General features: G+C 31.0%; 1 protein-coding gene across 3 annotated transcripts in view; it reads right to left on the bottom strand.

The window, feature by feature from the left end:
• The window catches only part of LOC116847352 (serine/arginine repetitive matrix protein 1), a 47307-nt gene that overhangs the window by 29735 nt on the left and 3657 nt on the right, over positions 1 to 13915 (bottom strand). For all 3 annotated transcript variants that reach the window (XM_032822277.1, XM_032822276.1, XM_032822275.1), the window contains exon 2: positions 608 to 789. In XM_032822277.1, coding sequence (XP_032678168.1) covers positions 608 to 676 — 69 coding nt within the window. In that variant the 5' untranslated portion in view covers positions 677 to 789. The remainder of the gene's footprint in view (positions 1 to 607; positions 790 to 13915) is intronic.

The raw sequence follows: 13915 nt of genomic DNA, 5'->3' as shown, positions 1-13915 counted from the left end.
TAAATGTTTTTCTGGAAAAAGAACTAAAATCATAGAATTAAAAGGAAATAAGGTCTTCGTATAAGTACTTTTAATCTATTTTGTTTGACATCTAGACCAAACATTTTAGACCACGCATTTTTTATCTGTGAGTTTTGCTTTGTTTTGAATATAGTTTCGTTTCTGCATTTTGTCTCCTGAAACGGAACTAATTTATTTTGCATTTTTGGACCACAAGTTTTGTTTCGCTTGCCATCCCTACTGAGAGACGGCAAAAGGTTATAAAAAGCGAAGGAAAATAGTTTGACGATTGAATTTTATTTTACGTTGAAAATTATTATGAAAATAAGAGGAGAAAACTTACAAAAAAAGATTAAAATTTCTGCATACACCTAATATTTTCTAATTAAACATTTCTTACCGTTCGCGACATTATTTACAAAGCGAAATTTTACGTCATTGAATATCATACTCGATGAATCCCCTATCACGTGTCGTTAGTTTCCCGTAAGTCGAGTTTTCCAAGGCAACCTGGGACACGACGTAGCGCGAAGCACGAACCCCGGAGGGATAAACGCGCGAATACCTGAGAAAATGCGCTCACGCGGTCGGAGAAAATGTTACTCACGAGAATAGAGGAGTGGGTGTTCGCCGGTGGACGGGCCTCGTATCGACGTGTCGAAATCACCTCCATCATTCGATCATGTCTGCTGGAAAATCCTGGTGTTTCCGCCGGGTCGTTCAGTCGCTCTTTGCGAGGAGGAATTCAACCGACGAAGCCGACAAACGTCGGCTTGAATAATCGGGTCTCTGCGCATAAATATTATTACGTATAATTTACTACACAATATTTGCGAATAATTACACTTGATCACAAACTCGTGATTAATTTCGATCAATATAACGAACAGTGTGTTCCGCATATTTGAAGAAATTTACAATTAATAAAACTCTTTTTCAACTGATATATAGGATGTCTCAGAACAATTTCTGAAGCTCTTGTGAAAACATAATATGGATTAAGGTGAATATAAAGATCCTATACTAATTTGCAATATTCGCAATAATTATTGAGATATTAATTAAAGAAGATTTGTGAATGATCACGCGAGATATGGTAAATGAGCTGTAGTAACGGTTGATGCTCTGTACTTGCACATTAGGTCAAACTGAACAAAAAAGTCGCCTACTATTTTCTTAATAACTTGGTAGATTTTTAGTTATTTGTTATTTGTTGTTAAAGAATATTAATATATTATCGCGTGAGCGATCATTCGCCAATTTTTTTTAACCCTTATTGTGCACACTTCAGTAGAATCACATAATGGGCACACTGAGGTCTTTCGCGACCTCAACTACAAAAATGTTTGCTGCAATAAAATTATTCGCTCTTTTTTATTTGAAAAAATGCCAGGATATACTTCAAACATCTTTTTATATGATAGAATAATTTTTCTAGACGAAATTTGATTTTAAATGAAGAAAAAAAATTGGAAAGCCCAAAAACGCGAAAAATTACTTAATTTGCTCCAAAAATCATAACTAATACAATTTTTTATATTTCAAGATAAAATGTTAAGAAACTACTCTCAAGATATCTCTTTAAGAAAAAAATTAGTACAATAGCAGGATTTTCAAAAAAGGTATTTATTTTGAATATCGAAATTAGAATTTTTGTGAAAAAAAGCAAACAATTTTTCCAAAATATATAGATTTATTTTATTATATTATATTTTATTTTTTATTTTATTTTATAGATTTACTTTATTTTATTTATTTTATTTATTTATTTTTCCTGGGGTCTATTTGACCACAGTGCACAATAAGGGTTAATTAGTAATTAAAAACCTATAAAATTATTAGGAAAATGGTAGAGAACTTTATTGTTCAGTTTGACTTAACGTAGAAGCATATGATGGCAGATGTTGTCACAAAAACTCATTTACCATATTTCACGTAATTCACAAATCTTCTTTAATTAATATCTCGATAATTATTGCGAATATCATAAAACGGTATAAAACTATTCACCCCAATCTATACTATGTTTCCATGAGAGCTTTGGAAATTGTTCTGGAACACCCTATATAAATCGCATCGCAATTCAAGTTCCGCGAAGACAACGCAGCGTGACAGCATTTCGCGTAACAGGTAACTTATTTTTCGTCACTTATCATTAATTTGATCCACAGAGCGATATTCATAGTCCGATCTTATATTAAAAATTGTCTTAAGTTTATTTATTTTACGAAAGATATGGAAAAGGATCCCGTTTGTGCAAAAAAGAAACAAAAAAATATACTTTTACTTATAAAGAAAATAATATAGAATAATAAAAACAAGATGAAATGGTGTAGAGATAAAAACGATATAGCAAAAACAAAAGAAAAACAAATTACATTTTTGTGATTTTTATGAGAAGATTAATTTATTTATTTTGGAAGAATTTTGAGCATATACTTTCTTACTTCTAACGTCATAAATCAAGATAACCGCGGCGAAGAAACAAAATCAAAATAAACTTAAGACGATCTGAAAACAATGTTGGGCATTAATCGATTAAAATTTCTTTTGACTCAAATAACTGACAAATCGATAATTAAAATTAATCAATACTAATATATAAAATATATTATAAATACAAATAATACAAACCATTTCATTAATTGGTGATGAAATTAATTATTAATCAAACTTTGATGTCACTGATTATATATTAATTAAGAATTAATTTCATTAGTCAGTTAAATTATTTATATAATTGTATACAATATAATGATTATTGAAAATAATTTTGATTATTGATTTGTAAGTTATTTTAGTCAAAGAAAATTTTAATCAATTAATGTCCAATACTTCTTGAAACATAAGATCGATTAATGAACATCACCTTTAGCAACCGTCACAATTGACATTTTGCAAATCCTTTCTCGTTTTCTTTTCAAGATGACGCAGAAAAACGCGGTAATAGGCGATTCAGCCGAGGGAACATCAGTCTCGCGCGTAGACATAGAGCCGTACATCCTTTTTTTCATTCTTTCGCTGTGTCGACGCGCATGTGGGGAACGCGTAAGCCTGCATATATACAGGATATCTGAGGCTAAGGGAGAATTCACACCTTGGTAGAAAAACAAAAAACAGGAAGGCAGAAGCTAATCAGAACTCGCGCTGATGGTCAGATAGTAGTCGACAGTTTCTGCTTTCCTACCAAGATGTGAATTCTCTCATATCTTGTGTAAGGAAGAGGGGGACAAATAGTGACAGGGGGAAAATAGTGACAGTTTAAATTTCTCCTATATTTCCCGCGTCTATGCTACTACTACCGTCAATAGAGTAAGTTCTCGAACATCTAATCATCTTTGAAAAAAAACAAACTACTAAGTCAAACATAGCTAATAAAGAAACCTAAAATTTTGGCCTGTGAGACAAGGTGAAACAAAAACCTGAATCTTATTCGGATATTTCTATTTAGATTGTTTTGACTCTCGAACCTCTAAATGAGATTTTATGTGTTCAGCGTTGTACGATATGTGTTTCTTCTAGTGTAATCTAACCTCTATATGTATATATCAATTCGTTTATTGTTTTAAGTGTTTTAAAAGAAGAGGCAATTCTTAGGGCAAAGAGTGACAAATTTTAAATAGTGTTACTTATTCAGTGTTAGTTGAATTGCATTTCTTCCCATTTATTTTGTTGGGTGTAACTTAAATGCCATTAAACTAGGTTTAAATACACAAAATATTAATAAGTAATTTGAAAAATCACTTTCCAAAAGCACATCATATTATTTTATCAAAATTAAATTTTATACATCATTTGTTTTAATAAAATTCTTATATATGGCAATAAAAAAATTATATTTCAATTTTTAGTTAGTCATACATCGTAAAAAGAGAGACTGGATGGAAGTTCAGGATTCAGAAGTTCATTTGCCTCACGCTGGGGCAAATAGTGACAAAATGCAGATTTTAGTTTCTATGAAAATCTAGTTATTCTATATGACTTATGGATCTTGTATTTAAGTTTTTCGTATAATTAAAGATGGAAAGTATCGTTTTAGTAAAATATCCGAACTCGAAAACTTGAAAATAGCTTACACGAGGGAGAAAAAATCCGTCACTATTCACCCTACTCTCCCTTACATGTAGACTAAGTCAAACTGAACACAAAATTCTTCTACCATTTTGCAAGCAACTACGTGAAATTTTGAGTTATTAATTAAAGAAAATTGGCGAGTAATCACGTGCGATACGACAAATGAATTGTGATAGCGATGCCTGCCATCGTGTGTACGTGTATGTGTGTGCGTGTCTTTATAGATTAAATTGTAGATGTGTTTTCACATTTTCAATTGTAGATATCAAACCAAACAAAAATGTCTTGAACTATTTCGCAAATAACCACATAAATTTTTAGTTATTAATTTAAGAAGATCGATGAACGATCGTGCATAATTATTCGCTAATTTTCTTAAATTAATAAAGAAGAATTAATTCAGAAGTCTAGGTGATTCTTTACAAATTGATGTAGAACTTGTTTTTTCAGTTTGACTTAGTCTCGTACAAGCATGGAGAAAAATAATTTTGCTCTTTTAGCAAAATCGTCGTTGCTACTGCATATTCGTAGTGACATCAAAAAAATTTAGTTGACGTAACTAATTTTACAAATTATTCGTTATCAGAGCAGAAGTAGTTTCGTTGCTAGGATAGAAAAAATTTGTTGAGTGTATTTGTCCTAAAAATCACGTTAATTTGCTATTGATGTAAAATCCTTAGCAAATTAATGTATTAATTAATGTATCCTTAACAAATTTATTTACTATCTGAGTAAAACTGCAACTTCTTATATAAATTCATCATGGTTCTTATAGCAAAATAATTTGTAGATTCAGCAAATTATATCCAGCAAATAATGATTAGTACTCTTAGCAAATCTATAGCTAATCTTTTTGCTGTCCATATAATAACGAAAAGATTTTGGTAGACCAGCAGAAAATTTAGTAGGCCAGCAAATTATTTTTCTCCGTGAGCATATAATTTCAATATTAAACTTTATTACAAATATGTCTTACTTCTTTCTATGTTTTTTTTTGTTTTACAATTTTTACAATTTTACAATTTTATATTACAATTTTATAACAAATAAATAACAAGTTTATAATGTGCCATTCATTACCGGCCGCTCTCTTGAAGATTAATTAATAACTCAAAATTTTACGTGTACAAAATAGTGAGAAAAATTTTATGTTCAGTTTGATCCAATCTACACTAAAAGAAAGATTTTGTTTTGTAACAAGTACCAAAATTTGATAGTTGTTACTAAATTATTCGGTTGTTACTAAATTAGTCAAATAATACGGACCAAACATAAGGTAATAATTAGGAAATAATTTAGTTATATGATTATTATAAGTAAATGTATAGTTCTCAGAACCAAGATTTAGTTGCTTAAACCACATATTTAGGTCATCAAACTAGATTCTGGAAGTTAATAACAAATCTTGGTAGCAGAAAATGAGATATTTAGTAACTATTACTAAAGTTTGTCCAATGAAAGTTGTTTTAGGTATTTTTTTTTAATTAAAAAAACCTCATTGTATTTTTTAAACTCTATTTTAAGACATCTATATTTTTCATTTTTTATATTGACGTTTTTTATCACTTTATACGGGAAATCCTGTGGTTTTATTTGATTCCTGTAGCGATTACTTATCCTTTTTCTCGTTCGCCTGCTTTACCTCATGATGGGACAGAAATTGATTAATCCTATGAACTACGACAATATCTTTGTATTCCTGCGTTTATAATATAACATCATAACTTTCAAGAAACGTGGCAATGTTATATTTACTAGCAAATATTGGAGAAAAACTCAATAATAGTCGATATGCGATAAATATCAATAGATAATATATATTAATATAATATTAATATAAAAATACAGTTGACAGTCAAATATTTTCTTACTTTAACAAGATAAATATTAATAGTTATCAAATATTTCGTCAAACAGAATTAAATGATTTCATAATATAGATCAAATAATAGTAACCAAATACCAGTTGTTAAATATTTGGTAGCTATCTCTGAAATCTTTAGTCCATTTGACTATAATTAAAGGTCCTTTGTACATCTACTATGTATTTGGCTATCATTATCATATTTGATATCAGTCATCGAATTTTTACATAAATTCTCTAACTAAATAAATTTAGTAACAATGACATTAACAATTATTAAATTACTAAATACATTTAGTAACAATTACATTAATAATTACATATCAAAGTAGCATCTTTTTTTCAATGTACGTGTATATGAGGTGCGAAACACTTTGCCTCAGATACCCTGTAGACGCGTAGCGCAATAATTCATCGAGAAGCTCTTTCTCTGCGTGGAAGCCGAAGGCCGGCGGTGGCACGCGGGCCTGCGGTTACGACCACCTCGATATGGTTCGCGATACGATATCGAGATGGCCAAAGACACGCGTCGTACCACATACGGCTTAGCTTGCCTATGCTCCTTCTATCAATGGCGTAACGGACGCGAGAGAGAGAGAGAGAGAGAGAGAGAGAGATCTTCGTGCTTTTCATGTAATTTACGCTCACGATTACGATTACGCTCGATCGGCCGGCACGTGGATTATTGAGTCGTTCGCACCGGCGAGGATAATTGACGCGTTATTAAAGATTGATTCTACACTCGTACGGGTTGGGCAACACTTCTGGAAACTGCGGAAAGAGCGGAATACCGCACGAAAAAAAAAATTCCTTTACCGCAGCTAGTCATAGTTTGTTTGAAAATGCATTTGTTACTGTAACTAGAAATTTGCTGACGTAATCAAAACTTTTGCTAATATATCGGTTTTCATAGCTAAATATATGCTCACTACCAGTTACATTTTTAGATATTTATATGTTGCAACAAGATTTAGCCACACAAGGCTGTGTCCCGAAATTCACTGTCAGTACTGAAAATCTACACACTGAGAAAAAAAAGCGGTTGAATTGACACAATCGGCGGTCATCGGCCATCAAAGAAATATTGGATCAATTCAACAAAATACAATGTTAATGCAACAATAAGTTGCGTTGATATAGTGATTGCATTAACATTGTATTTTGTTGAATTGATACAATATTTCTTTGATGGTCGGTGACCGCCGATTTTATCAATCCAACCGTTTTTTTTCTCAGTGCGATATACATGATATAAACTATACATTTTCAGTACTAATAGTGAATATCGGAACAGTAATTGTTGCTGCTGCAACTAAATCTTTTTTTCCACGCGGCAAAAACTTGTAGGTAAGTGTTCGTTACACTGAGAGAAAAATATAGTTGCCTTTGGCGTCAACTATACTCTTTTTTTATTTTAAGCACAAAAATAGTTAGAAAAACCATTGTTTTAGTAAGTATTATTAGAAAGACGGTTCTTCTAATTATTTTTCTGGTTAAAATCACAAAAAGTATAGTTGACGTTGAAAGCAATTATATTTTTCTCTCAGTATAGATCGGCTATTAGTTAACTTGAATTTCTAAATTAGATATTAACTCGATCGATTTCGATGTTTGGCTCGCTCTGTTTGATTGCCCAGGTTCCAACTTTCAAACAGCAACGTTCAATACTTGGGACCTTATTCCGTAACCCAATAAACGCCAATCAATAGTAATATTACATTAATGTTATTCCGTAACCCAATAAACGCCAATCAATAGTAATATTACATTAATGTTATAATTTCTCACTGAATAATGCAAGTGCAATAGAATATGCGTTGCACGTAACCATTGCGTAACGTTGATTGAGAAATGATAACATTGATGTTACTGTTATAGCTGGTGTTTACTGGAAAGCGCATGCAGTGATGTGCCTTTTTAATTCTAAGCTTAATGCTTCTATGGACGTCACGTATAAACTCGTTTCAGTTCAATCATAAAGGCATATTTAATGTCCGCTATGTGTGCCTCTACGGGTTCCATAATTTTCTGTAATTTTCTAACGCACACGTTATAACTGTGTATGCGTTACGCGTCATTGCGCAGATATAATAGCTGCGCAACGACGTTTAACGATAACGATATTGTCATTAAAAGCTACAGATTGAGTGCACTGACTTATTATGGAAAACTAATGTGTTACTACGCACAGAAAAATATAATTCTACCGTTCTAATAGAAAACGATTACTTAATTTATTTCTTTTTTTTTAAGTATTTTTGAAATAATACGCGGAAAAGTATTTTTGAAATAATACGCGGAAAAGGAAAAAAATGTTTGATTGGATTAACCAGATTTCTGGTGTGACATGAACGAATCAGAGAATTCCAATTGAGGTTAAACAAAATTCTGTTCAAATTAACCAGAAATTTCTCTTCAAACTATTTTCACAGATTTGACCGATCGATTGTGATTTTATTACGTATTATTTTATTTTAACTTATCCTCTTTAAGTCTTTTACTCTTTAAGTCATGAATTTTTCTGCACAACTTTTTCCTTTTTTCAATCGATATCTAGGGGGTTTTTGGGATCGATAATTACGAATTTGAAGTCAGTTTTTGAAAATTCAAGATGATGGACCCGATATGGTGGACAATTTTAAAACTTCTTCGATTTCCATGAAAATTGGTATCCGAGGGTTTTTGGCGTCGCTGATCACGAATTCAAAATCATTTTTTAGAAATTCAAGCTATTCACAGACTCAACTTCATTCATGTACGGAAAGAAATATAACTTATCCCGATTGTTAGCATTTTAGCTCGTTGCATTTTAACATGTTGAATTTTGAAATTTTCGAAGTTGCGTCATCATCTACAGCTCAAAAAGCATCAACCAAGTCATTTTTTCCATAGATTTCCTTTGCAATATTTTTGGCAAATAAATTTTAAAAAATACATTTTTTACATTAATTTGTTTATGAATAATTAAATTTGCAAAATTTAATGTTCTTTGTAGATGATTCTGTTAGAGGAACATCTAAGCTTCATAATAAATACGCATTTACCTCCTCGAAGTCTCTACAAATTAGTTTAAACTCGTAAAAACTGCTTTAAAAAAGCATATATGATACACTATGACTTAAACGGTTAACGTATAGTGCAAGAATTTTGAACATATATTTTCACGTTTCTAATGTCGTAAGTCAAAAGTCGAGGAGAAAACAGAAGTCCTAGTAATCTTGAAATGCTAAATTTGCTGGGATTTAGAATGTATTTTGAATAAATTTGATAACTTATGATGAACTTATGATAGATTTGCGTATATACAGACTCATATTCTAAGCTGTCCTCCATAATTTTTATGGGAACGTAGAACGAATTGAGATGAATATAAAAATCCTATACTGTTTTGCGATATTCGCAATAAATTTCGAGATATTAATTAAAAAAGATTGGTGAATGATCACGCGCGATATGATAGATAAGCTATAGTGGCGCCGTTTGTTATTGGACACTTATACATTAGATCAAACTGGACAAAAAAGTCCTCTATCATTTTGCAACTGACCACATAGATTTTTAAGTATTAATTAAAGAAGATTTGTGCATTACGGGCACAATCATGTAATAATTTTCATTCATTCATCAATCTTCTTTAATTAACATCTCGACTATTATTGCGAATATGGCAAAACGGTATAGAACTTTTATGTTCACTTCAATCCGTTCTATGTTCCCACAAAAATTGCAGAGGAGACACTCTGGGACACTCTGTGTATACGCAAATCTATCATAAGTTATTCAATTTATTCAAAACACATTCCCTGTATAAAAGTACGAAGTACTTGAGACGAGTAACATTTGCTCGGACGCAGTATCTATTTTTCTGTGTGCAGTATTAGAAATGACGAAACATCGGCGCACGAGAGAAGTGGAATAGAAGCGATTTTCCTAGGATTTCTAATCGCCGTGAGAGTTAACCGAACCGTGTATCCACGATGTGGGCATCACTTTCCTGATGTTTTCGTTGCGCTAATTCGCGATCGCGAACACAGCAACCGCAGAGCACTCTCGGCTGGATCATCATCTCTCAATCATCGCGTCGAACGCGACGAGTTCTCTCCGAGAGCGATTTAATTCGCTCTAAAAAGAGCCTTACCTACGCCTCTGAGCCTCTCGCGTCCTTGCGGTTGGAATTACGCACGCGTTCTCCCCACGTCCCCCACTTTATGGACAGGTACGCAAGTATTTAGATTTTTTTTTCCTACCCCTAGGAGTTATGATCGTAAAATGCGGTTTTAGAGCGAACACATACGTTACCGTGAGATACTCTTAATATCATTCCCGAGCACTTCATAAAAGTGTACCGCGGTCTACAAAGTGGAGTCGCCGTGCGTAATCTCCCGACAAGTCTCGACTTATCCGACGATGCCGTTAATTACAGGTCTCTTTTTTTCCTCAGCCGCGCGATACATAAGAATTACGTTTGTCGCGCGAGGTCGATCGCGCGAAAAAAGAATCGAGAAATTAATAATTTCAGAGTCGAACCTCTTTCATTCTCTCGAATCCAAATTTTTTCTACACTGAGCGTAAAAATATGTCAAAAATAAAAAAAATTCATTTGATCGGCACACGAAGAGAATTTTATAGTAGAACTTATTATAAAATTTTATAACCGAGACAAACAGATCGACATTCTGCAATAATTAACTATCTTTTCATATGTGTTATTTATATTTTATTTGGTATGTGCTATTTATATTATATTTCGAGAACTAAAATGTGTTATCAAAAACTGTTTCGACGTTTATTATATTCCTCAGCAAAATAAATTTTATTAATAATCTATTTTCCAGGGTAAACTATTGCAAACAGTGAAACATGGTAAAGTTGAAAAGAATTTATATGAAAAGAGAAATTATTATATTATCTCTATGCAATAATAACATATTTATTTAAATTTAAGTTCCTTTATTCAAATAAAACAAACAGTTGCTTTCACGAAAAAGTACCGTTTCAGAAAAATGTATATCTTTATTAAAAAAAATTGTTCTTTATGTAAAAATATGTACATCAATATAAGTAAATATGTTATTAGTACTCACCGAAAAAATATATTTTGTTCTGTAGACATTTTTTCTTCCCAAGTATGTGCTATTTATATGTTAGGAACTGAAATATGCTATTAAAAACTGTTTCTAGCGAAATTTATTATGTTCTTTAGTAAGATAAATAATACTGACAGTTTGTTCGTGTACTACTAGAAATATGGAACTACTAGAAAGTTGAAAAGAATTTATATAAAAAAAGATTTAATATATTTATTTAAATCTAAATTTATTTTTTTAAATAGAACAAACAATTGCTTTCACGAAAAACTACGCTTTTAGAAAAAAAAATATATATATATACTCGCATTAATATTCAGACACCATGATACTTTAGAAATTATTACTCTTTAAACATAGTTTTTATTAGAATAAGGAGTTTATAGTTTTTTTAAAAATTGAAACATTCATTATAGTTGAAACATAAATTTTATTTATGACATTGATTTAATTTGGAATATATTAAACAACAAATAAAATTATACTTAATTTTATTATCGCGAAAGTATTCGGACACTAAGTATATTTTATATAGAGAGAAGCCACGCTATACGTTTTGGCCGACACCGATTTTCACGTTGGTTCGATGCGTGATTTGCATTTTTGAGATAGAACTACGTTCTCTACGCCCATTTTCAGACGCTGAAAATGGGATGCAAAGGCAAAAATACTTCATTTGATCAACTTTAGCTTGTTATTTATCATTATGAAAAAGGCAAATCATATCGAGAAATTGGTGAATTATTAAATTTAAGTAAAAGTACGATAGGAGACATCATAAGAAGATATATTCGGGAAGATCGTATTGAATCGATACTTCAGAAAGGACGTCCAAAATTACTTGATTTACGAGATAAACGTAAAATTATTAGAAAAATTAACAAAATCCTGGTTTAAGTGGGCCACAATTGACTACAGAATTATATGAAGAGACTGACAAGAAGGTACATCCTGATACAGTTCGTCGAGCGTTGAAGAAAAATGGCTACAACGGTAGAATTGCTCGTAAGAAGCCATTCATAAATGAGATAAATCATAAGAAAATATTAATTTTCGCTAAGGAGTTTATTTCTAAAGAATGGTGGAATGATGTAATATTCGCTAATGAGAGCAAATTTAATATTTTTGGATCTGATGGACGGAAAATGGTATGGCGTAAAGCAAATGAAGAACTGAAAATAAAAAATTTAAGACCAATAATGAAACACGGTGGCGGGAGTTTAATGGTGTAGGGTTGCATATCAACTTCAGGAGAGCGAATTAGTTTTCATTGATGGAATTCTGGATAAAAATAAATATTTAAGTATTCTAAAAAACAATTTAATAAAAAGTGCTAGCAATATGAATATACGAGACAGTTTCAAATTTTATCAAGATAATGATTCGAAATATAAATCACGAATAGTATAAGAATATTTATTATATAATTGCCCAAAAGTATTACATCCTTCACCACAATCACCAGATTTAAATCCAATAGAGAATTTATGGGATTTATTGGATCGTAACATTCGAACTACACCTATAAGATCGAAAGAAGAACTAAAATTACGATTAGAAGAAGAATGGAAACACAGATTACATCAGATTACTTAACAAAAATTATTTCTAACATATCCAAACGTTTGCAACATGTTATTAAACAAAAAGGTTACGCAACAAAATATTAAATTTATTATTATTTGGTTAATGTACGGATTTATATTATTATATTTTGTTAACGTCTGAATACTTTTGCTGTAATAGAATCAAGAATAATTTTATTTTTTTTTTTAAATATTCAAAACTATATAAATTATATAAATAAAATTCATGTTTCTGACAACTATAATGAGTGTTTTAATTTTTTGAAAAACTATGAACTCCTTATTCTAACAAAAATTACGTTTAGAGAATAATAATTTTTAAATATTATGCTGTCCGAATATTAATGCGAGTAATGTCCTATTGAAAAGTTGTTCATGAGAAAGTTTCATATATTCGAGGGGCCTTTTTAACTTCGTAAACAAAAATTCACTTCCGTCCCCCCTTGAAGAAGGGCGGGGAGTAACTTCAAAGTTTCAAATAGAATGTTACATATTTGGATTCTACGAGAAAAAACAAGTAAACTTTGTCTGAAACATTTCTTTGGAAAATGTTCCTATCAAAAGTTATAAACATTTAAACTTTTAGCCATTTCATTGATCTTACACCTTTGGATTATTTTTTATGGGGATATATCAAAGAGGAAGTCACATCTGAACCACTTATGACGAAAGAAGACTTAAAACGAAGAATACGTAGAGTTTGTACTAAGGTGACCTCAGAAATGTTGTTTACAGTTAGGCAAAGTTTTGTAAAAAGAATTAATAAGTGTTTAGACCCTTATAGAAATATCATACTAAGAATCATTGATAATTACTTATTTTCAGTATTAAAAATACTGGATAATAAGTAATTGTCAATGATTCTTAGTAGATGATATTTCTATAAGGGGATGTTAATGGTCAACAGTTCAAACATTTGATAAAATAAAATAAAACAGAAAAACTATAAATCTTATTTAATTTATCATTAATTTCAATGCACTCTACATTAAAGTTTAAATGCTTATAACTTTTAACAGGAACATTTTCCAAAGAAATATTACAGACAAAGTTTACTTATTTTTTCCCGTAGAATCCAAATATGTAACACTGTATAGGGGGTCCTATTTGAAACTTTGAAGTTACCTCCCGCCTCTCTTCAAGGAGGGACGGAAGTGGATTTTTGTTTACGTAGTTAGAAAAGCCCCTCGAATATATGAAACTTTCTCATGAACAACTTTTTAATATGACAAATATGTTTAGAGTTATTAGCTTGTAACATTTTACGTGGATCACCCTGTATATATATATATATATATATATAT

This window comes from Odontomachus brunneus, unplaced genomic scaffold, assembly GCF_010583005.1.
Source record: "Odontomachus brunneus isolate Ranch 3 - 2012 unplaced genomic scaffold, Obru_v1 Obru_scaffold_077, whole genome shotgun sequence".
NCBI lineage: Eukaryota > Metazoa > Arthropoda > Insecta > Hymenoptera > Formicidae > Odontomachus > Odontomachus brunneus.
This window is presented reverse-complemented; position numbering and strand designations above follow the sequence as displayed.